This window comes from Neolamprologus multifasciatus, chromosome 12 (assembly GCF_963576455.1).
Source record: "Neolamprologus multifasciatus chromosome 12, fNeoMul1.2, whole genome shotgun sequence".
NCBI lineage: Eukaryota > Metazoa > Chordata > Actinopteri > Cichliformes > Cichlidae > Neolamprologus > Neolamprologus multifasciatus.
Genome location: NC_140450.1, coordinates 29164105 through 29188827, shown reverse-complemented (window position 1 = coordinate 29188827; position 24723 = coordinate 29164105). Strand labels below are relative to the sequence as shown.

Below are 24723 nucleotides of genomic sequence, written 5' to 3'. Positions count from 1 at the left end.
CCATTGTTAGCAACTCTGTGAGGCTGCAATAATGACAAGTTGAGAAATAATAGAAAGGAAAGGTAACCATAGTAACGGTTTCCTTGTTTATGACTTCATGTCATCGTGTCATGAGTTCTCATTTGGACATATGAGAGCTTTCAGAGAAGTCTCCAAGTCATAATTATAACTAGGATGTGTATGCGAATACTACCTAGATGTTGTAACCTTGTAGCTGGGATGTAGCTATTTAAATGCTTAAAATGAAAAAGATTATATGCTGACATTTAGCAGAGACAATGTTCACTTTCTTTGTTTAGCATATAAATATGCTAACACTAGCTTAAGGTACTAATGTAATAAGCTGCAATAGTAAATTACATTATTAGAAGGTATTTTATCATAGTAATCTAGAAATAATATATATGGACAAACTGAAGTATTGGATGAACGGAAAATTCTGATGATGCTAGGTTAGCACTTGATAGGGTAAAATACAGCTGTTGGGCATTTCAGTGACTGCCAGTTCTATTGCTGCCAGACAAAAGGCAAACATTCTGAACATGCATCTCTGTGCTATCATGTTATTTCAGCTTTTAAGTTTACTGCGGATATTTTGTACAATCACTCCAGCAACCTAACCTTCACTAACAAGGAACTTACAGGTCAATGATTAGCTGGTCAATTAATAGCATTTAGGTGTGTTTTAATTCAAGCCATCCCTAATTGTATTTCAATCTAACTAATCAGGGATATAAATGAAAAAGTCAAGTAATATAAAAGTGTAAAAATTGTAGATATTCAAAGGCAACATTCATAGTCCCGTCTTGTAGCTGGGATATAAACTAGCGCCTTTCACCTTCCTGCCATTCTTATTGTGTAATTATGTCAATTGTTATTCTTCCTAGTCTTGCAAGGTGCTATTCTAGACCTTTAATATAGGAAAAATATGTAATTATAGCATTTCTCAGTGTGTTAAAACTGAATGTGTTGCAGTGTTACATATTGTCTTAGCTCATATAAAATTAATAACAGCAACCTGTAGTAGGAACAAGGTGATAGCAGCAACAAATCATCAGAACTATTTGAATATATCACCTAAGAACCATAAATATCTGTACAAAATGAGATGTGAGTATATCATTTGACATTTTGATGGTTCAGTGGAAACTCTAGGGCATCTTTAAAGCAATTTGGATTAGAGATCAAAGTTTGCCATCTTTATAAATTTGCACAGTAATCCATCTAGTTATTGAGACACTTCAGTCTGTAACAGTCTGACCTACATTGATAGAGCAAAATAAATAAATAAATATCCAGAGTGTACTGGATATAGAAACATTGCACTTCTTTACTGTGGTTCCACTGGGTGAATTGACTAGGACTTACATAGCAGTTTTTTTACTTTAAGTCTCATTCTCCCAATCTCACACATTCATGAAGTGTTTTTATCTGTACCTAACCACTTTTGATCTAGCATTCATACATAAAGGGCAATTCAGGGTTCAATACATTGAACATCAACACTTCTACACATAGACAAGAAGAGGATTGATCACTGTTTGTCCAATTGGAAGACACGCCGCTCTACCACCTGAGCCACTGTCAGCACGAGGCGGAATGAGGGATTCACTTAGAAGCTCCAGTCATTCAAAAGGCGATTTACTGGAGCAAACGTGACATAGATTTCAGCCATGACACATACATCAACGGGACATGTTTCTCGATAACAATACTGAATTCTCTCTGACTTGATAAGAGAAGAGGCATCACTTTTCATTGGTCTCTGATTAAGTAGAACTTCACGCCCAGATGCTATCAAAATATGGCCAGACATGCACTATAAATAAAATTTACATGGGACTGTGTGTGGGTTTCTTAATTGTGTCTTTGTGTGGAAGCAGGCGCATTCACACATGCACACATCTCCCAGTAGGCCTTATGGCTGCTTGGAGATTTGCTAAATAGGATGCTATCATAAAACAGCCTTGTAAAAAGCTCATCTGGTGCACACCATCTGTAAACACAGATTTGGAGAAGTTCATGGAGCCTGCGCAACCTGACACCTCTAAATTTGGAGTGTATTACTGCAGCTACATGGATGTAGTACCAGCAGCAGATCTACAGCAAATGAATGTGAAAAAACACACACCAGAAATGATTTTTCATAAATACTCTCTTTTTGTGTTGGGGTTATTACCACAAATAAGTGACTGTTGCTTTAACTGCAGATTCGGATAGTGATGGGTCCTAAGGTAAAGTAGACATATATTTTGAGATTGGTGGGTCAATAACTTCAATACTCACACATTCCTTTTATTATATAGATAATAAAGCTTTATAAAAACAAAATGTGGGTGTCTAGATCGCTTCCAGATGTTTTCAGTGTGGTGTCGCATGAAACAGCTGGCCTGTCTCATGACAGCAAAATACACACTACTGCTTAAGGAAAAGATAATTTTATATACGCACTTTTATACACATATACATTTTACAAACACAGAATTATCATTTTTATTTTAATTGCGCTTTTCAGTCATTTTTTTTGTTTTGGTTTGTTTTACATTTGGTTGGAATATTTCTTGCTTTTTTCTGAAAACTACAGATACTTTAAAGGTTACATTAAGTGGTGTGAAGCACAGGTACCAATAATTTTAAAACAAAATATCACCAATCACTACATGTTTTACAAGCAGGCTTTGATCTTCGTTTGATTTACCAATTCAAACCCACTGCATTTTAATTTAATATATGCCACATTTATTTCATCCAGTATGCAGAAAGACTAAATACCCAGATGATGCCATTTAATATGTCTTAAAGCTATCAGCTCCATAGAGTAGTGGTTTACACATTCACCTAACAAGCAAAAGATCCCTGGTTTAAGACATGGAGGACACACAATAACCTTTCTTTAAACCAGGAAGACAATTGGCCAAATCAAATATGTTGAGCTATCTGCTGTAGTGAGCCCTTGTGAATAACGGAGCAATTGATAGTAGCAGATATATAATGTTACGCTGACAAGTTGTGACTTATTCCAGAGAAAAATAATCTCTGCATAGACTTTTATTCAAGCACCATTATCTGCGCTAACACAGGAAAAGTAATAAGCCCAGCTACCCAATGCACACGTGGCGTCACACATTCACTAATCAAGGTACATAAAACACAGCCCAAGCAAGTAAAAGAGTGACCATACTGCAACAAAAACAGAACTACTCAGTAAGCTCCTTTTCCAACTTTGGGATATACATTATGTATCCCAAAGTTGGGAAATTATGATAATAGGGATTGCAACTATAATGCAAAGGTCAAGACTTAATTTAACAATTTTAAATTAAAAATTCTAATGCATCAGTGGACAGAAAGCCCACATTTTTCCACAGGGCTTTAATAGTGAAGCATTTGAATGCATATGATATGACAGCCTGGCCTGTATTTGTGAGCTATGCTTTATTTGTTTGTGTCTACCATGCCCACATCCATTATTAGAAAACTGTCTTTTAATTGAATAAATGCTTTAATCACTCTGCTGTACAAGTTTGAGCAATTACAGTTTGCAGCAACAAGTATATGTTTATTAAAAAGACATGCAAAACTTTTCAGACCTTACAGAAACACAGTGAGATTCGCTTAATGGCTGCAAATGTTAAAGCACAGCTTATTTTATCTCTTTATTACTTGTTATATGTATGCTTTATCTATTATTTATGATATATTAGTATTTGATCTGTGGCTATTGTTCGGAACTCTCTACTCATATTGCTATTTAAATGTTAAACTACGTAATTTAACATGTTTAAATTGCGAGTAGATTATTACTGTTATCAGTATGAAAATACAAAAAAACTTGAAGGATATGATTTTGTTTGTGCATTTATGACCAGTTTCCCCTGTAAGCCCAGAGTGCATCTTGCCTGCAAAGTAAAGGTCCTTTCATATGTCAAAATAAGCACTAAATTATTTTTTTAATTAAAATATTGCATTGAAATAGTGTAGGCTCCTTTTTATCAAGCTTTGCCACCACAAACAACCGTATGGTCATTTGATTATACTGACTGTTGCAATTGGTGGCATAATGTTTTCTATGTTCAACACTAAAGTATATCAACAGAATGACATAAGCTGTGGCAGCCACTTTTATTTCATCCATTATGCAGAAAGACTAGATTCCCAGATGATGAAACCTATAGATGCATGAAACATACAGTAGCTGGAAAAAAATATCTCAGTGCCATTCATGCACCAGGTCCATGGAAGAAGCCAATGAGCTGCAGGGCTGATTGCTGACTACATTAAGCCTCTTAGGCAGCATGCTGATGAATTCACTCATTGAAATGTGAAGGTAATAGTCTTGACATAGCAAAGACATAACTCACCGACTGTACCTGCAAAGTCCCCAAATGACAGTGATCCCGAGTAGGAGCTGGTCCAATATGAAAGAGGACTTTGCTTTTATTACCATCATCATTACTGTATATCATTTCTGAATGTACAGCCATTTGGTTTCATTTAAATGTAAATCTGGCGACTGAACACATTGTCACCCACAGCAACCTGACTATGATGATTCATTCTGGGATCGGCAGGGAAAATATAAGAGCCCCTTTTGCTTTCTCTGAGGGAAAATAACAGATTTGACCTTTGTCTGTTTTCATGAAAGCCAGTGCAGAGGAAAATAAAAAAACCTTGAGATTTTTTCTTTTTTTCTTGAAAACAAAAGTAACCACAGTTTTGTGCATCCTTTGTGCTCTGCTCTCTCTCTCTCTTTCCACTTTAAAAAAAAATGCCCAACCTGAAGAACAAGGAGGGAGATGTACAATCTGCAGCTCAAGGTCAAGGAAGTAAAACTCTTGGGAGAATAGACAAGTTTGTGTGTCAAATTAGGCTGCGGAGACGGATAACAGAGGGGCACAGCATCACACAACATGTGGTGATGGTTATTTCAGCAAGACTTGACACAATTGTGCATCTGTGGAGCAGGGACAATGCTGTTTGCTGCTAATGTTTATCAAATGAGGTGACCACCAGGGGCCTGGGCATATGTGCATGCACACAGAATGGAGAATCATTCCAGCAAGGCAAACATTAGCAGCTCTGTAGTCTAATCTCACAACATATTCTTGTAGTCATATAGAGTATTAGCTAAACTTAAAGCAGACCTAGCGGCTTTACTGACAAATGAACTGGGCGACTTCAGCAATCCTCAATCAAATATCAGATAATCCCATTGCTCATTACTTCTCTCAATACACAACCCTCTATCTTGCTAAAATCACACATCACATAAATTAATCATCAAGTCCCAAATAAATGCCTGCATGTCGAGAGAAATCAACGAGAGCCTCATCAGAAGATAGGTAAGAAGGGATATTACATATCAGTGCACTCGCATACCCTTTTGCATGTCTAAGCAGAGCTTCATCATGAGATAAATACACACCAATAGCAGATTGCTGATCTACAAGAAATTCCCATTACAACCCTGGATAAAGCTTCATGAAATAGCCCTTATTTCATCAGAACTGTGAGACAAAAGATGAAAAGCCTTTTCAAGATCCCCCATGGGCCACATCATCCTCACTCATGGCTGTGTTACACATGGAGGACCCCTCTTTCATGACCCCTTGCGTGAGTCTCGTTCTGAGCCAGTGGGGGCCTGCGAACATCAGCTATTGATCTTTAAGAGCTTACATCTTGCTGAGTTCGAGCTAGGACCATCGAGACCCGCAGAGCAGCAGGACTGCTGCTGTTTGCTACTGTTTGGTTCAAGGACTCAACTTGTGGGAAAGTGTGACACCTGTCATGACATGCATGGCCTTTAAAAATGATGTGATATGCAGAAAAGTTGTAGCATGCAACAAGGTAGAGTCGAGCATTCAAATGCCCTGCCTCTGTTTTGACAGCCCATTAGTACCTGTAATGCTTTTTAAGCACAATCTGTATAAAAAATAAAAAATAAAACATCTCTTTCACTTTTTAAAATGTGTTGTTTTCTTTTGTTTTTTCTGTGATATTTAATTAAACTCAAGACCTATGTTTTTTGGAAATCAGTATTTTCGTCTTTTTGACATTCTATAGACAAAAAATTGCTCCTCAAGAAAAAAATGGACATACTAAAGATAATCATTTGCTGAACTATTTTTGATATGGTCCCACACTTAATCGGGATGCTAGGCAGGCAGGTTGTGAAGGGAAGCTCAGATGAAACCGGATCATGTTCTCAGTGCCAGTCCACATCAGCTGACGCCTCGTGTTATAGTTGTATATACATTAAGCTGCTTTAGCCTGCCCACAGATACTGTTAATCTGCAAGCCAATTTGAAACCCACCTCCACCCCAACTCCTCCTTTCTGATTAAATTAATGTCATATCCGTTCTCCCTGACGACTGCTCTATTCTGTTCCGTGTCTTTTCGCTGCTTTCCACACCTCTGTAAACACCCTGAAGGGCGCCACATAAAAAATGACAACAAATAGAAACATTGAGCATCTTTTGAATGTGCTTGTCCTCCTGACTTAAGTTTGAATTCAGTCAAAATTAATTCTGTGTTCTTCGAGCAAAGTACAAACAGTCTGTCCAAGGAATGCTGGGCCGACACTTCTGCTTCTGTCAGCTTTTTTCTTAATATATAGGAACTCAAGATGATAAGAAATCTGTTTGCCATTTACTGACCTGTTTAATTTTCATGTCTTCTGGCTGTCTGCAAATTGTATTCATTCTGCTAAACAAATTTTGAAGAAAAACCACAGAGAAATGTGTATTTATACAGAGAGAACCTGCACAAAGTCTCGTACTGTCAAGCTTTTTCATGTATTTTGTGCATCTATGTAGACTCTTACAAGAGTCTAAATCCTAAACTAAGGGTTGGAGTCACATATCAGTAAAAATTCAAGCATTCCATATTTTGCTTGAGTATGTTGATGTAGAACTTGTAGGATCCAGTCAATTTAGACCTTTCTAACTATTACATGCTATCACCAAACATTTTTACTGCCTCCATTCTAACCCCTTCTGCTAACCACTATAATCATAACTTGCTGGAGTCACTCTTTAATTTGTCATAAATATATGCAACCAGAAGGTAGAGATTGCCAAACAATTCAACATTCTTTTTTTTTTAATCTGCAACTGAGAAAACAAAATTGGAAAAAGTTACAATCATTTTTCATTTGATACACACACAGACAAGAAGCAAATAAAAGTTTGTTGTGTATTTCTTTTGTGACACTACACACCCTAAGATAAAAGGAAACTTTTAAACTTTCATTTCCTTTTTTTTCAATACTTCCCTAATGGAAAGTGTTTCAGTTTAAAAAACGAAATCATCTTTATGTTTTGTTTTTATAAATGCCTCTGTAATAATCTTTTTTTGTATTTCTGTGTTTTGTGTGTAGAAAGGGATGCTGTTCCACATGAACTAATTAGCTACATAATGCATTAGGCATGAATAAAAAGCTATACACAACAATACTGTTGTCTTTACTTTCATTTTTTTTAATTTTAATTAATATATCCAGCTATCAATTGACACTTTTATTTCATTTTATTGGGAAAATTGGTAACAAATAGAATTTGAATCAGTGACTTACTAGAACATTGGCAATCTGCTTGTAGTTGTGTGCTTTAATGGTTCCTTTTTTTTTTCATCATTCTAGGTACTCACAGTGGTCCCTGGCTTACTTCCTATTCTTTTTCCTAAACAAACTTGCTCGCGTGATTTTTACACAATAGATTTTAGGTTATATTAGAACATTGTGATGTGTTCACCCAAAATGTATGGCTCATCTTTAGGCATGGTAGAAACTGATTGATTAAAATTGAAGGGGCTACTTGAAGAGACAAGCCACAACTCAACGTAGGAGAAGTTAAGTTGCTTATGTTGATAAGTTAGTTTGTAGTACATTGTAGATGCCATCCCACTACCAAAACCGACAAGTGATGCGCATTTTCTACAAATTATTCTTGTTGTTGTTGTTGTTGTTGTTACTACATAACCTTTATTTAATTAGTATGACCCTTAAGGTTAATGATCAGTAATGACATCCATTAATAACAGTAAAAAGTGAATAAAACCAGTAAACCATTTCAGTTAATGCACGTTAATTCTAACCTCTGTCTGTAGGCTAACAGAAAAAACTGATGAAGACATCCATAAAAATGTCACCATTAATAATGATGAAATTATTTAAAGTAGTGGTAGGCAAAATGTTTTTTGGGACTACTGATCAAAATCCAATCTAACATCTTTTCAGCACACTGTAATTCATGATGTTTGCTGGTGTGAACATTTGTGTTTGGTAACACAAACAGGCAAATAGGCATCTACATTAACTGAAAATATTTCAACTGCAAAGGTTCACTTGACACTGTGTCGTCGAGCCTATCCTGTGGATTCTCTCAATACCACAAGGAATCTGAAATGATTACATATGAACAGCTCTATGACTCAACTCTATTTCTGCATAAACAAAGAACTAAAAGCAGGTGAAATCAACAACCTCCTTGTAAGTTCAGAAAATAAGTTATTGTCATTTATGTTCGGCTTTTGGTCGTATTATGGAAGGAAGTAGTTCTGGGCTGTTGGGGTGAATATTTGTGGGTTGTGAAAAACACTCGAGAAGCTCTGTTCAAATAATTAACATGATGCAAATCTTTGCTTTGCGTTTGACCTGAAGCAGGGTAGGAAACTGAGTCCTGCACCTTCTCTGGGCACCATTTCCCGGGTTTAGAGAAGAAGACAATAACGATAGACTTTAGTCCATCGCAAGTTTTTTCACACTACCTCAGATGAGCAATGGATGAACCTGAGGCAGAACCCGTATATACTGTGTAAGCCAAAGCATTAACCTCTTAAGCTACACCAAGACACTGGTAAAAAAGTAGGAGCAAGGATTAGGGTTTAGTTTGTGTTCATACATTTTAAGCTTTCAAAAAATAATCTGTAACGAATGAGACTTCATCTGAAATTTCTCATTTTATAGTTTTATAATCATGTGTATTTAACATGTAACTCAAAAAACCCCACCCTAATACTAGATTACCAGGTGGGAAGGACTCACGCACATATGGGCAGAAGAGAAGGCCTGACAGCTCTACTGCTCTCTCTTATTGTGCTTTTTTCCCCTGCATTACTTTTCTGAATTTCTGCCCAGCTTCGAGGTCCTAATTATGACTGGTGGTTTGAAATTAGAGGGATGCGTCATAAGTAAAGTATGTTGGTTTCATAACATCATATTCACTCAATATTTAATGTTACTTTCAAGAATAAATGGAACCCCCAGTTTAACTTATTTTTCTGTGTGTGACTGATCAGTAATGACAGCAGACCTACCTATTTCCGTTTGGTCGAAATGAAAGTGCCATCATTACAAGATCCTGCTGCATACTTGCATTCCTTATCCTAATATCCTCATAATTACAAGTTAATGTACAACAGATTGATGACAGCTGTCTCCCCATCTAATCGACAAGAGAGAACCGGCAATAGTTTGTTTACAAAAATGTAAGCAATCATTATTTTAACACAGTGTTTGTGTTGCTGCCAGTCTAACTCCCTGCACGCTGGTCAATGACTTCCCGTCTTTTACTAAAATGGATCAGAGTTCGCTTTCTGATCCATTTTTTAATTTCCTTTTTTTGACTTGAGCATAAAATCAAATGTGAAGGTGTTATTTGTTTTGTGGGTGTGTGTAGGATTCATAAATGAATAATGAAAAACAAATCACTTTTTGCATTTTTGAGATTTTAGATTCTCTGCAGAATATGAAGAAAAACAATGATGCATATTTTGCAAGATAATGTGCATTTGAGTTATTCTGAATGAGTGGCTTGTGCAGGGTGAGAATATTTTTTTACATTTGTGGAAGAGGATGTATATCAGTTTCTTCACGGCAAACAGATTCCAGCAATAAGGTGGGAAAAAGCCAGAGTTTCCTGCTGCACAAAGAAAAAAAGCAGACTTTGCACATTCATGATGCGTAAAGTCGTGTAACGTTAATCTGAACTCTGTTCAGCTCCACAGGCTGCCATATAACCAGTTAAACCTGCAGGGAACCTTTAACACCAAATACCATCTCACTCTCAGGCACTCTGCTCTGTGCTACTGCTATTTAAGTGGCTAAAATATGGAGACGTGAGAGTCATAAGATCAACACAGACACAACCAGATGTCTGCAGGGCATATTCTGGTTGGGTTGTAGGCTTGTTCTGTAACATCTGATTCAAACGGGTGATGTGGTTAAAATCTCTAAAACCAATACAGGCTACAGAAAACTGTACAGTGTGTATTAAATAAAAATGATTTAACATGGATTATTTTTTTGTTTGTGTTTAAGGGAGGACTAAATCTGTCCTCTTGTATTTATTCTTTTGGGTTCTCTGGAAAAAGAAAGAAAATAGAACATCAAGCAGGGGCAGATTTCCTACCCTCAACACGACCCCCACTTGTCACAGTCACCTCTCATTCAAAGGTATTTTTATCAAGTAAATGTAAAGCACTTTCACTGTGGGCTTCTAAAAAGAAACGAAAACCCTTGCTTGAAGTCGCTCTGGTAGCTGCTGATGAATATCTCTGCGTCCCGCACAAACCTCTACATACATTTCTCTGGCACTGTATTCACTTCGTGATATCAGGAAGCGGATCATTTAAAAAGGAGGACTAGCTCTGGAACTCTCAGATAAAATGGCATGCCTGTTGCACAGGCGTGCCTTCATTAAAGCCAGCAGTGCTGATTGCAGCGCGGTCACGGTGATGGATTCATTCACGACTAAAAACTTAGTGGAATGGGACGACTGGCATCGATTCAAGGGGAGACGTAAAAAAGACCAAGAGTGTAGGAACTTGACGGCGCGAGCTGTGGCTTGATGAATCAATAGCAGAAGCTCCACTGCGCAGTGAAGAGAGAATGCTCAAATAGTGGAAATCTGAAGTACGAGTGAGACTCAGAATCACCTGCTGAATACTGAATGTGAGCTGGGAAGTATTTGTAAACCTCAAACATGAACCAAAAATCGTGACAGGTGGTGCGTAACCACGGGGATGGTACCCAATAATTGTCGCTCTTCTTTTACCGACCGGCTGAAAGCGCTTACAGCGCAGTAAACACCCAAAGTAGGCACACATGCACACGGACACACACAGCTCTTACCTTTGGAGATAACCGATGCTGTGCAATAAATAAGCAGCAGGAGGCCCCTCAGAACGAGGTAACGTCCTTTTGTCAGCGTGCCCATACCGACGCGTAGCTCTCCACGGATACGCTATAGAGCTGACGGTGCTCCGGGTCTCTGATGCCTGCTCTTGCCTCCTCCTCCGAGCTGGACGAGCCCCGGCAGCGCAAGTTCCTCGTGTAAACCAGGGAAGCGGACAGTTGGACGCTCTGTTGGGAGAAGGAGGAGCAGCGGCAGCAGGAGAAGTGAACGGCTGGCGGGATAGACTGTTTGTCGAAAGGGAAAAAGCATCTTCACTTCACTTTTGCTGTGCGTGTGTGCGCAGCAGGGGAGACGTGCGCTCCGAGTTTACCCCCCTTTCCAGGCATCATCATCCCGGAGCCTGCCCTGTGCTAACCAATGGCAGAGTGAGAAAGGCGGAGAGGAGGAGACGGAGTGGTAGGCTACTCGTAGGCCTAATCAGTCAAATGTTTCTTCTTTTACAGTAACGCACCAAGCAGCCCAGCGAAGGCGTGAAGGATGATGATACAGTTTACAGGTTTGGAGAAACTGTCCGAAGAAGAAAAGTGGGAGGAAAACGGCTTCATTTCCAACCAGCACAAAGCTGTGTCTCACACTGTCCGGTATAATCTGATCAATTATAGCCAAAGTAGAGCACTGATCAACAGAAACGCGCCAGTGTGATTTTCTTTTAATGTGCCCCTCAGCTCCAAGGTATGTTTGCTGGTATTCTTATATGTGAAAAATAAATGAAATTTTTATGTAATCATGGTAAATGACCTCATTACAAAACCTCAATACCAGCTGAGAAAAGCAGATACTGACTCTGAGCACACTACTCATTTGTGTCCAAAATGATAATACTTTGATTACAAACGAGTGTAATTTTGATGAAGCTTGGAAGCAACTTCTAACCTGTAGATTTTTCCATGTATGTTTTTATGAAATACAGTGTAGCAGTCAGCCTTAGGTATTCTGAACTTGGTTTAATTCAGTGGCATCATCTCAGTTATTAAAAGAAAAAAATAAACTATAACCATCGTCTTTTTTGTCTTCACCAATTTCAACAACTGTGCTTCAAACTTGGCATGCATGCAGCAAGACCCAGCAGGCTAATAGGTCTAATTTTCAAGGTCTTTTCCTTTTTGCTAGGCTGCGGCATCAAAGGTACAGTGTCATCATTTTAAGGACCTCATCGTTATATGCAATCTGAAATAACATATTTAGGTTTAGAATAAATCTCCACTGTCTGTGACATCTACTTTTACTGATGCTGGGCAGTGTTCCAACTTCACTAACTCTTCTCTTCTTCTTATGGGCAGAAGACCTCCAGCTTCAGTCCATGAACAGTTTTAGTGGTCGAGATGCAAAGACTGTACTTGGTGGAAAGAATAATGGGACTCTTAACATCAGGTCAAGTCCCATCTGGCACTAGGATTTGTAGTAAGTTCACCCCTTTAGATTGAATTTTCGCCTATTTGAAATAGCCAAATGGAACAGAGGAACAGTGAAACAAAAATCAATGTGTGAGACTTTATTGGAAAGATAACATCTTCTAGTTTCTGACAATGAGCTTATTTAACATGTGGCTAAAATAACTCCCATCTAAACCTAAACCTACTCCTAATCTCAGTGAGACTTTTACCTGGATAAATAAAGGATTAATTTAAAACAACAACAACAACAAGAAAAACAACTAGACTGCTCAACATGTACAGTGAAACAATGTTGTTGTTTTTTAATTCATACCTGTACTTTACAATCAAAAAAATAAATTGCAAGAGCAAAATCAACTATGACTGTATCCTAACAAATGTATAGTCTGTATCTTAACGGTGCTGTCTGGAATTGTCCACGGTATTAGAGGTACCGATGTGACACCCGCCCAGGCCTTCAGTTTAAAGACAGTCACTGGCTGTTGTTAATATCCATGACAGTTAAGTCAATACTGAATTTAAAATGATGATTAGCTGAGGATACTAAATAATATGGATGTTCAATTCACGGTAAATAATACATTTTTAGAAAATCATTAATATAAATTCTTTTAAATTTTCTATTAATTTTCACTTAAGATTCTGTGGAAAATATTGTCAATCAATCGATCCTTTGCTTAACTGATTACCCAATATAAGGTCACAGGACCAGGGAAGGAGCGGGTGGGGGCATGTGGATGGAGGAGTTCTAGAGACTATCTCAGCTGTCAGCACAAGGGGCAGGCTACACCCAACATAGGTTACCAGTCCATCACGTGGCTAATACAGAAAGACAGACATGCTCACATTCACACCTACGGCCAATTTTTTTGAATCACCAATTAACCTAACAGCAGATGGATGGTGGGAGAAAGCCAGAGCACTCAGAGAGAACCCACGCAGGTACAGGGACAACATCTCAATCATCTCAAGCAATATTCACACAGAAAAACTCAAACTGGCTGGGGCTGAATGTATAGGGCCTTCCCAATTTAAGGTGACCACTCCTGGTTGTGCTAACCATTGCTACTGTAAAAAATAGTAAACTCAATAATTATTGCACATCATGCTGTACTGTAAAGTTTTACTTCTTCTTAGGGTGAAAGTTGGAGTGTTTTCATCAACATTACTGTGTTTGGGTCGAATTTGACTTTTTTTCAAGTCCTGATGTATGAAACATACATTTTTCTTTCTGAATTACTTACTTTTAAAACTTCTAGGGCATTGAAGGTCACATTTATTGTTTATGCACAGAAATACATAGTAAATGCTGCCAAGCTGAATAAGTCCAACAAAACTGTAAACCTTTTGACTTGAATTCAGTTGCAGTGGTGAACAGAGCAAATATGATCCCTGCAGAGTCACTGCAGACTTCCCTGAAGACAACATAGGTAACAACAACAGCTTGTTTTACTCTACAAGAAAATACACAAAATCGTGGTTAAAACTTATGGACAAAACAGAAAACACTGTGGGTTTTTTTTTGTTTGTTACTGGATAGATCGCAAGTCAGAGGAAAGTCTTCTACAAAGATTCTTGATGTTCTTTGTAGAAATGTACAGAATTTACCATCTGTGGGGTTTTTGTAAACAGGTTTTTAGCATTTTAAATAATGTTCTTTGCAGATGGTGACTGAATGAGAAAAAAGTTACTGGAGTTTGAAATATTTGGCAACTTAATGTATTTTGTGTAAAAGCAATGGAAAACTCTTCACGGTTTTTATCCACATAGACTGTTTCACTTACTGTAATAGCAGTTTTGACAACGTGACTTCAGTTTTGACCCATACAAATGACCAAAAACAGATGGTTCCATTAGTAGGTGTGTCAGGGGCAACGCTTTTGTTCACCAAAACACAATTAAAAACCCATCACTGAGTTACAGTGTGGCCATCTGACAAATTACAGATGAGTGGGGAAAAAAAACACAAATCGCATCTTTAATGCACTTTGCCACTGATTCCACAAGTCTCATGAACGCTAGTGGATGGACTGAACACAATTCTTCTAAAAGATATTTCATCCATCGTTTTTTGGTTTTAGCTCTTTCGACAAGAAGATGACATTTGACGACCTCCCCTGTACCATTCATAACAAGTTTTGACACCTCCGAATATATCAAAGCCATGGTAGAACAGTTTCCTGGTTTTTCCAAAGGTAACTGCAGACAGAGACCACCCTCACTAACTTCTGACACAAACCCAGTCATTTTGTTCGATAGGCATGCCTGAAATATAACAGAGACTCCTTTCAGAAAAGAGCTTCAAGGGTTGCTCCTAGTAGGTTTTTCAAAGGGTAAAGTGTTAATGTTAATGGTGGTGGAATTTCTAGGTACTCTGGTTGGGTTCAGGTCATTTTCACATTAATCAAACAGTTCAGTGAGACTATTGGTCCCGCCATCATAATGCCCTATGAATTTAGGGATTCTTATCTTGAAAGAGACCAGTCCCATCAGACTGAAATTTTTCATCACTTGGTAAAAGTGATCACTTACATTTTTTTTTAATGATTTACAGTGACCTTTCCATCCAAGAGGACAAGTGGACTCAAACCACAGCAGAACCCCTCCATTCCTTCATTCATAATTATAAATTACATTTTTCCTGATATTCAAGTAAGCAAGCAAAATTTACCTACAGGGACACAACAATTAGAAAAACAAACAAAAAAACCAAAAAACCAAAAAACCAAACATCAAGTTCTGACTATATCCATCCTTTTGACGCTGCAGACAAATTCATAACTCATCTTTGAAAAGGCTGACTGTCTAACTCAAGGTTGTCGACTCATTTTATATAATGGTCCACATACAGGCCACTTTGATCTTGAAAAAAGAAATGCAATTTCAACAGTACTTTTCAGTTTTTGTACGTGATACAGAAATACTGTTGCTTTAAATCAAATAAATCTTTCGGTTTGACCCTTTTCGCATAAATTGTAGGAAATTAATTTGTAAAATTACAGAATAGTTTTGATAGCTCATTGCCCAGACTTTCTTATAATTATAAAACAGAAAGAAATTCAGAGAAAGCTCCCTCCGGATAAAAAAATTCCCAAGTGTTCTTTAAGCCTGAGGTTGTTTGTTGACACAAAACATAGCCAGTGAACTCAAAACTGCTGCAAACGTCAAGGAATCCCAACACAAACTCTGACTTCATTGTTCATATTGAAGTGAGCTGTTACATAAAATGTGTAAGAGCAAAAAAAAAATCATAAATGTGTTCTTTATTTTGTTTCTTCTACACTTTGTTCTTCAGTTAAAATTTTCAGCAACTCCATCCGCAACGCCATCAGGCAAGAGTGTTTTGTCAGGAAGATCTTGACCTGATTCTGTGCTGCATTGAATTATGTTTTCACTCTCATCTGATGCGGAAGTGATGTTCTGTGATCAATGTAGCCCACAGAAATCTGTGCACAGGAAGGCTTTAAATGTTATTGCATATAGAGAAAAACACTTTATCTAATTGAACAAACTGGAATTAAATGATCAGTCATAATTATTGGAGTTTGAACAAGTAAGATATTGATATTATAGGTACTAAGTAATAGTAAGTTGGTAGAATGCCAGCCTTAAAATACCAAAAATCTTAAAATTTTGATTTGTTTTTGAGAGTATGAATTGGTCATCTTACTGATGTTTGTCAGTATCTATTTATCTTCTTTATTATCTTCTTGGCCAAGGCTGTTCTTTCAGTTGCTCCATAAAACATCATTTCAATTTACAAAACTCTTTAGAGTTGCTCCATTTCAGTTCAGCATTTATTAAATAAATCAAAATGTTTTACTAAAATAGTTTGGCCGCTATGACAAATCTCTAGAATGCCCATCATTCTTCCTGGGAATACATTCCTTTTTCTGCTTCGCTAATGCTATGCATAGGACACAAATGACACCTGTACCCAGAATCAAAGACAAAGTTGTATATTTTAGCTTTTACAAAATTACAAGTACAAGTAATCATCCCAGTAGTGGAGTAACGTTTGCTCATTTGTGCTATCATAATAAAAACTTGCATGCTCATCTTTCTTAAAACCAAAAGTTGACACAGAGTCAGAAGCAAATATAGCCCTTAAAGCTAACTATTGGACCTCAGTGTAACAATGTGAATTTGTGATAGCCAAAAAGATACGGATGTTCCCAAACAGTAGAACACACATACTTGCAGCGTTTATTCTAGATTTTAAGTTTTTGGCTGAGTACAAAAGAAGTAAGGTAAAATATTATTATTACCATTAGATTTAAACGTTTTATCCATCCATTCAATCTTCCATTTTATTGACTGCATGTCTAATTCAAGGTTGTAGAGGGCTCAAGTCTGTCTCAGTCACCTGTCACAGGGCAAAAGTTGGGGTATGACCTTAAAAGGTGGCCAATCAGTTACAGGGTGATTTTAAGTTTTCCTCTGTCCTTAGTTATTCCAGTTAAAAGAACGTATTTAACATAGTCTGACATTTTAAGTTCTTGTCAGTCCTGTATGTTGTTGGTCACATGGTGGTTGGTCAGCATGGTTGCTTTGCAGGAAGAACCTGCATTTGTTCTCCCTTTTGTCTCCAGCAGTTTCAGTTTTCTCCCACAAAGTTCGATGTAGGTCCATCCCCACATTAAGGTATAAATATGGCATCATGTTCAACAGTGGTCCTCAAGGTGCAAACCACAAGGGTGTCCCCTTTCAAGGAAGGAGCAGCAGTAACTTAGAGTGTAATGTTACAGTTGTACCCCAGAAGTAATAATAAAGTACTTTAGTTTTAATAATGGAGAAGCTTCTTCTTTTTTCTAACAGCAGTTGGTGCATGTGATTGATAACCACACCACCACCTACATTTTGCGGGGCCATGGAAGGTTAGAAAATTAATACTAAGAACCCATGAGATGTTATTAGTTGATAGACAAGTCTCTTCTCTGCTCGTTATTTCAGCAAGTCTAACCAAATCCCATTATGTTAGTCACCATTGCTATTCAGATTCTCAGATCTCATGCATCAGTAATCTTTTCCTTATTTAACAGGCAAACTATTTTGATTTATACAGCACTATATTACTAGGATAATTTATACACTCAGGTACTATGTGATATGTACCTGTCAGGGTTTCTGGGTCGTTGACCCAGTATTTTCAGTTCACGTTCACTGTTTATCTACTGCCTGTTCCACTTCCTGTTTTATTGTGTTAGCCTTAGTCTGTGTGCATTATGTTCAGTCCTCTTCCCATTTATCATTAGTTCATTATGTTTAGCTGTTCACTCACCTGTCTCCAATCGTTGTCATTGTTAGTCATGTATTTAAGCCCTCTCTTCCCTTCAGCCCTTGTCGTGTCATTGATGTTATGTTGTCATTTCCGCCTGCGTTCAGTCAGTTAGCCAGTCAGTCTTTCAGTCAGTCAGTCCTTCATTCATTCATTCAGTCAGTCAGTCGTCCAGCCAGCCAGCCCTTTCCTACTCCTGTTCTGTTTGTTCACTCCGTCGACAATAAACACCAACCTTCACCTACCTACCTGTGAGTCCATTTGCATTTGGGTCCTCCTTCTCTCATCCACGACACTAATCCTGACAGAACCTTCCTCAAAGACTTTCTAAGGGTTGGTGTTTTAAAGTGAATCATCTCCAAACAATAAAATGTTAGTTGGTAAGAACAAAAACTTCTGGATCCATCGTCATTTAAAATCCACAGGCAGTATTGAACAAGGACACTCATCGAAACCCGAGTGAAATAGAGGCAACTAACAAATTCAAGTTGTAAATCTGCTACCTTCTTTAAGCCATTGAATGTCTGCTCTAATGTTCACAAACTTATCCATGATTAAATATCACTATTATGGTGCTCAATACACATTTTGTAATAAAAGTAAAGCTTTTAAGCAACATTCACAAACACAAAGGAACTGAGAACTTCATCAACAACCTCTGCTCCTGCTGACCACTTTCACAACATCCTGTTGTGGACTGGACTCTTATGACAGAGCTGCAATGGATGTGAAAGGCGCACTTCAGAGCAGCTCTTAAAATGATTCACCTCATGTAGCTTTTTATTTAAAATTATGGGGAGAGCAATCAGTTTAAGTACGGCCAGCCAAGCAGATAAAACAAAGTAGGCAGCCCTTTGTTTTCATGGATGGTGAGAGCTGAAAGAATGGTACACAAATAGTTCAACTATACTTGACTAGAGAGCAGCAGTGGGATTACACTGCATAATAGTTTTAGTTCCACTTTAAGTACACCTCTGTAAAACCAAGCTGTCCCCTAAAATGATGGTCATGTACAACTAATCCATATTGACTGATATATTTTGTACAAAATGTTTTGGGAGTATTGATGATTATGAAAATTTGTCACTAACAATTGTCTTCCGCCATAGTAGTGCTCCTGTAAACCATACTGTGATGATACGATCATAATATAGCCATTTTAAAGCATAGGGAAAGTTACATGATTTTTGCTTCCCTGTGTACTGTTAAAACAAAATGTGCTGCAATGTGTCATAAAGTAAAAGCAAAGACATTTTAGAAATTTAAATTGTACTGAATTAAAATGAGGTAAGGTCAGTTTGGCAACTGAAGCATGTCTGTGGTATGTCCTTTGTAGCAATCATAATGTGTATTTACAGGTAATTTTCAATTAAAAAGGCTTTAATATGGGTGCTGGTTTCAAGCCCACTTAAACAAACCCGAAGGTCTCACTTGAATCTTAATTATTTAATTTCTGTTGGTGTATAGAAATCATGCCTCTGTCTAAATACTTACGGGCCTAAATGGGCCAGACAAGGTTGCTTGAGGTGTGGTTTGTTGACTAGCAAAGGTTTTAAAAGTGTTTTTTTTTTCTGCATGCGAGACACAGAAGGGACAATATCATTGTTTTTTTTTGTTTGCCTAAGGAAACTGTCCTGAGCTTGACTTGAAGAGTTGGCTGGAGTACTGAACCATCAGGTCAGCTCTGCTATAGGTCTGCACTGAGATAATTATCACGATGATATCATCCTTATAATGGGGGTAAACATTTAATAATTTACCTTTGACAACACTGCAGTTTAGTCCTCTTTAAAGCACCTAAAAACAGCCCTGCTTAGTGCCACAGATATATTTACACATTAGTGTGAAATCTTTTATTTAAGCGTAAAAGCTCTTTTGCAGCTACACAGGACTGCACAGAGCCCTGTGCAAACTTTCCTTTTCACATGACTATGTTAACAGTGCATTGTAAAGCAGCTCACTGATTAAAAATATCTGCATACAAAGTCAGAAGCAACAATTTCATACCCCAAAATAACACTGGGGTTTCAATATTGTTTAAAAATTGGCGCTCCTTTTCACATGGTCATAGATGTGGCTGTAGTTCATCCAAGTATGGTCCAAAATATATCAGGAGCTGTTTCAAGGTTGGTGTTATAGTGAGCTGTAGTTCAGGAGGTAGAGAAAGTCATCTATTAAATGGAAGATTGGTGGTTTGATCCCTGGCTTCTCCAGTCTGCACCCAAATTATCCTTGAGCAAGATACTGAACCCCAAGTTGCTCTCTGGTGTGTTCATCAGAGTATGAATTTGTGTGAATGTTAGCCAGAAAGCACTCAGGCACAGAACAAAGTTCTTGTATGAATTGGTATAAAGTGCTTCGAGTGCTCAAGTAGAGTAGGAAAGCGCTATGTAGGAACCAGTTCATTTACCATTTGTTACAGTCCTAGCAGGCCTACTGTGTGCACTGTGTGGTTGTGTCCCTGTGAAACCAGTGCAAATCACTCAGCAATCAATCAGTTCTGCAGTATAAAACTTGGAGACAAGCACTTCAGTCTCAGTGTGAGCCAGTTTTACTGCTGTGGTAAGCTTCAGCTATGTGTTTTCAAAGGGTAGTGAGAAGTTGGCCTGCAGAAGATTGTGGTTTTCTTCTTCTTCTTTACTTCTTTGACTTCTGTCTGTTTACCTTTTTATTTTATTGCTTCCTGGATATCGGCCACCTAGCCATCTCTTTATGATGAACCATTCAATAAAACACTGATTTATTTCATGATCTCACCCTGTTTGACAGCAATAAACTACAGGTATAGAAGGAAATGTTGGGGTACCAAATATCCTATCTTGCCTATCTTGGCCAAGTCTCCCTTGAAAAAGAGGTTTTTAATCTCAATGGGATCTTCCTGGTTAAATAAAGGTTAAATTTAAAAAAATAAAATAAAAACTGCACTATGAAGTAGAGATAATATGGCTACATTCTGTTTACCTATATTGTTAATAATGTGATGAGTTAGAGTCTGTAGTTCGTATGTGGAGCAGCCTGAGAATGATAAGAACATTTTGCTCTACACTATGGAACAAATCTCACTTGTATTAAAGACTCTGTAGGTTATCTTTCAGCGGTCTCATCACACTCATACAATGCTCTGATGTTTGCAGGGTATGTTTAAACTAGAGATGGACCGATCCGATATTACGTATCGGTATCGGTCCGATACTGACCCAAATTACTGGATCGGATATCGGAGAGAAATAAAAAATGTAATCCGATCCATTAAATATCAAAAAAGCACCTCACAAAACTTGCGACACGGCGTAACTCGGCTCATAACCGTAGCACGTCGGAGCAGTGTGGTCACGTGATAGAGCGGCTGTGTGTATTTGTAGCCTGCTAGCAAACATTTCATCTCCGAGGAAGTTATCTCAGAGAGAAGTAAAGCAAGTGTGTAAGTTCATCTCTGAATGTTTGTAAAGCATTCCCACGTTAAGCTTAACAACCGATATATGGAGCGACTGCCTCTCTCTCTCTCTCTCTTTCTCCTGCTGCTACTTCAATCGTGAAACTGATCAATGATCAGCTGATCGGCTTTTCTGTCGCGAGTCCGTCTCTCTTCTTAGTTTTTGGCCCACTTTGCACCAGAAAGAGGAAACAGGCGGCTGAACAACAGCAGCACTATTAAGCTTGATAAGCTGTTGTTAGAATTTATTTAATATTACTTTCTACACCAGGATCTTTTTCTACGTAGCTGACGACTGGTAACTGTGCAGGGGCGGATCTAGCAAAGTTTAGCCAGGGGGGCCGATAGGGCATGAACAGGCAAAAGGGTGCACAAAGACATACTTTTCTTTCTTATTCTCATTTAAAATATCTAGCTTTTAATTATTTAATAATTATCTGAATCTTACACCCAAAGTTTTAATCTGATGTAAAATGTATAGAAGTCCATTACTGTATATAGTAACTGTAAGTCTAATATACCCTAGTAAGCTGTAGTACTTTTTCCTTTGGGAACCATCTGTGCAGTCTGCAGTTCTGTTGAAGAAAGATGTTGAATCTATTTAATTATTCCTGAAAAATAATTTATTTCTGTGAATTTTATTCACCCTGCATCAAATTAAAGTTGATTACATTGATTAACCATCATGAGGAAGAGGGTGGTTCCCTATTTTCTTTTGCTGGGAGTTTGCAACCCTATTAGTTAGGTTGCTTAATATTTCTGCTAAGTACTCTTTAAAATACCAGAATAGGGAGGATGGAGTAGGTTTAACTTTATTAGATTGATCAGTGTTGCTGATCTATGAAATATTTTGGGTGCAGTGTGTTTTTTTTTTACATACATGTATAACAGAATAGCTTTAGTGTTGTTGTTTTTTAACTTGAGTATGAACTTATACAAAAAGCAGCAAGATATTAAAAAAACAGTTTTATTGATTAAAAAGCACACTATATCGGATTCATATCGGTATCGGCAGATATCCAAATTTATGATATCGGTATCGGTATCGGACATAAAAAAGTGGTATCGTGACATCTCTAGTTTAAACACAGTGTGGGATCACAACACTACTGTGAAAATTACATCATGATGCACTTGAACTGTGCCAACATTGTAACATGAAAATATGAATCATTTGACTGATTTCACTTACTTACATTCAAAGCAGTTGCTGGATGGAAAAATTAATCAGAATTTTACTGATATAGTCACAGGACAAAATTCTCAACTACCATCACAGACTGACTGAAATGAACAGGAACGCCATCACTTCCAGAATTGCTGCTATTATTATTACTACTACTGTTTTTAAATTTGGATTCTGTTTTATTTTATTTTTCCTTCTTTTTTTTTTTTTACTAACTATGTGTTGAGCTAATTTAAAAAAAAATCAATTTGCCTATAGGGATTCATTTAGTTTTCTGATTCTGCTGTGCTGTGGTCCTCTGTGACCTTCTTCTTCATTCCCATCACATGACATGAATGGCAACGAGGGGAAACATTTCCATGTTTACAACAATCATCCATCACCTCGTGTTCATTCCACTATAGGGCTGATGATGTAAGTGTTACAAATACTACAAATGAAACAACATAGCAAAGTAATAATACATTTGGACTTAACAAACCTGAAGAAGCAAGTATTTTAGGATCTCTTAAACAGCATTATTAATATAAACACTTTATTTTAACATGTGACAAAACTGAAATTTTCGGATCATTCTCCTAATATCTGAGAAACAAACAGATCTGTCATATGGGAAAAAAAAGTAACTACACCCCTCCATTTATCACATCTTCAACTCCATAAAATTAGCACACCAGATCAGGTTGCCAGTGTTTAGAAATGCCTTAGGGAATACTTAATGGGCCTCATTTACGAACAGTGCATACTCACAAATCAGTGTGTAGATCATGCACACAAACATTTCATGCACAAATAAGTGATTTATGTGTGCAAAAAATGATGAAGGCCTGGTTGTCTTAGAAAACGTAAACACGTCTTTAAAATAGGAACTACTACTACTCCTAATTATTAATATTATTAGTATTGCTATCATCATCATCATTATTATTAATTTGCATAAAAACAGTACAAAATATTAAATATAAAGGTGTAGACTTTAATCTTTTAATTTGAATGTATTCCAGTATTCAGAATCCTATCTTAAATTATCTTAGCTTTACTGCTATAGAATAATAGAAGTCATAGTAATAATAGAACTAAACTTCACTCACATATAACAACTGGTTGAGGGCATAGACAAAAAAGAAGTGATCCTGCACATTATGCAAACTGCTGCTTTTTTGATAACTTTAAATGAAGTAACTGATAACAAAAATGAAAACAAAAATTATTACACTAATAAAGTGTTACTTTAGGACACTACCTGGCTCATCAGCATCTGTTCAAGGCAGAAAACTGATGTTCCATTTTTCCAGGAACCTGAAAGCAGTCTTTACTCCAAACATCATTGCAAAGTCCTGCAAAATCTAAGGAAAGAGAAGTATGTCCATTAAAATCAGTTCTTGTAAATCAAGTATTTTTCAGATTCCCATTTGTTCACCTACAATTCAATTCAATTCAATTCAATTTTATTTATATAGCGTCAAATCACAACAAAAGTCGCCTCAAGGCGCTTCATAGATACAGAGAAAAACCCAACAATCATATGATTGGGACACTAAAAGACTACCAGTCTTTTAGTGTCCAAAAAAATTGGAAACATCTGAAGAATGTTTGTCGATTCTTGTGGGTCATCTGCTGATGATAGTAGAATGTCTCTCTCATCTTGTGGAGGGCTATATCTTGGTCATTGGTGTGATGAAGAAGAGTCATGGCTTCCATACATTGATCTCTTGTTTGCTGGTCATCAGTGAAACCAAATATCCTTGGACATGTGAGCCCTTCTTTCAGTTCCACTCTTTACTGTGATGGTGGTGGTGGTTTTGGATTGGCATTACACAGTATGGACATGCCACTCAAAAAAACCTTTGTTGCTCTGAATGTCATAGAAATGCTCCTACAGAAAGAAAAAAAGTGCAGACAATGTAAAGTATATAGTCGAGCACATAATTATTCATATCCCAAGTTACTTTTATTCAACTAGCAAGGTTTTGACCGGAAATGACACAGGCGTCTCCCAAAAGATAACAAGATGATGTACAAGAGGCACCATTGTGGAAAAAAAAATCTAAGCTTTTATTTACATTTGAGCAAAAAGTGTAATGTCTGAAATTATTCATACAGGCTACACCACTCTTTGGCTAAATATGGCCATTATCATGAGTTTAAACAGAACATTACAGTAGCTAGCTAACATGTAATGAAATGTTAGCATTAAAAAAGAAATAAACATTTTCACTGACTATGTGAAATGTGT

The 24723-nt window shown here is 37.3% G+C and overlaps 2 protein-coding genes across 5 annotated transcripts in view; one reads left to right on the top strand and one right to left on the bottom strand.

The window, feature by feature from the left end:
• Positions 1–11735, bottom strand: part of unc5db (unc-5 netrin receptor Db) — a 284478-nt gene extending 272743 nt beyond the window's left edge. For 3 of the 4 annotated variants that reach the window (XR_014877264.1, XM_085180733.1, XM_085180734.1), the window contains exon 1: positions 11133–11732. Coding sequence is in view for 3 of the 4 variants with exons in the window: in XM_085180733.1 (XP_085036859.1) it covers positions 11133–11217 (85 nt within the window). In the remaining variant the exon portion in view is untranslated. Of the gene's footprint in view, positions 1–11132 lie in introns of all 4 variants that reach the window. The other variant, XM_085180735.1, reaches the window with a different exon arrangement.
• LOC146507221 (tetraspanin-4-like) overlaps positions 1–24723 on the top strand; it is a 547388-nt gene that overhangs the window by 78146 nt on the left and 444519 nt on the right. The gene's annotated exons all lie outside the window — the stretch shown is intronic.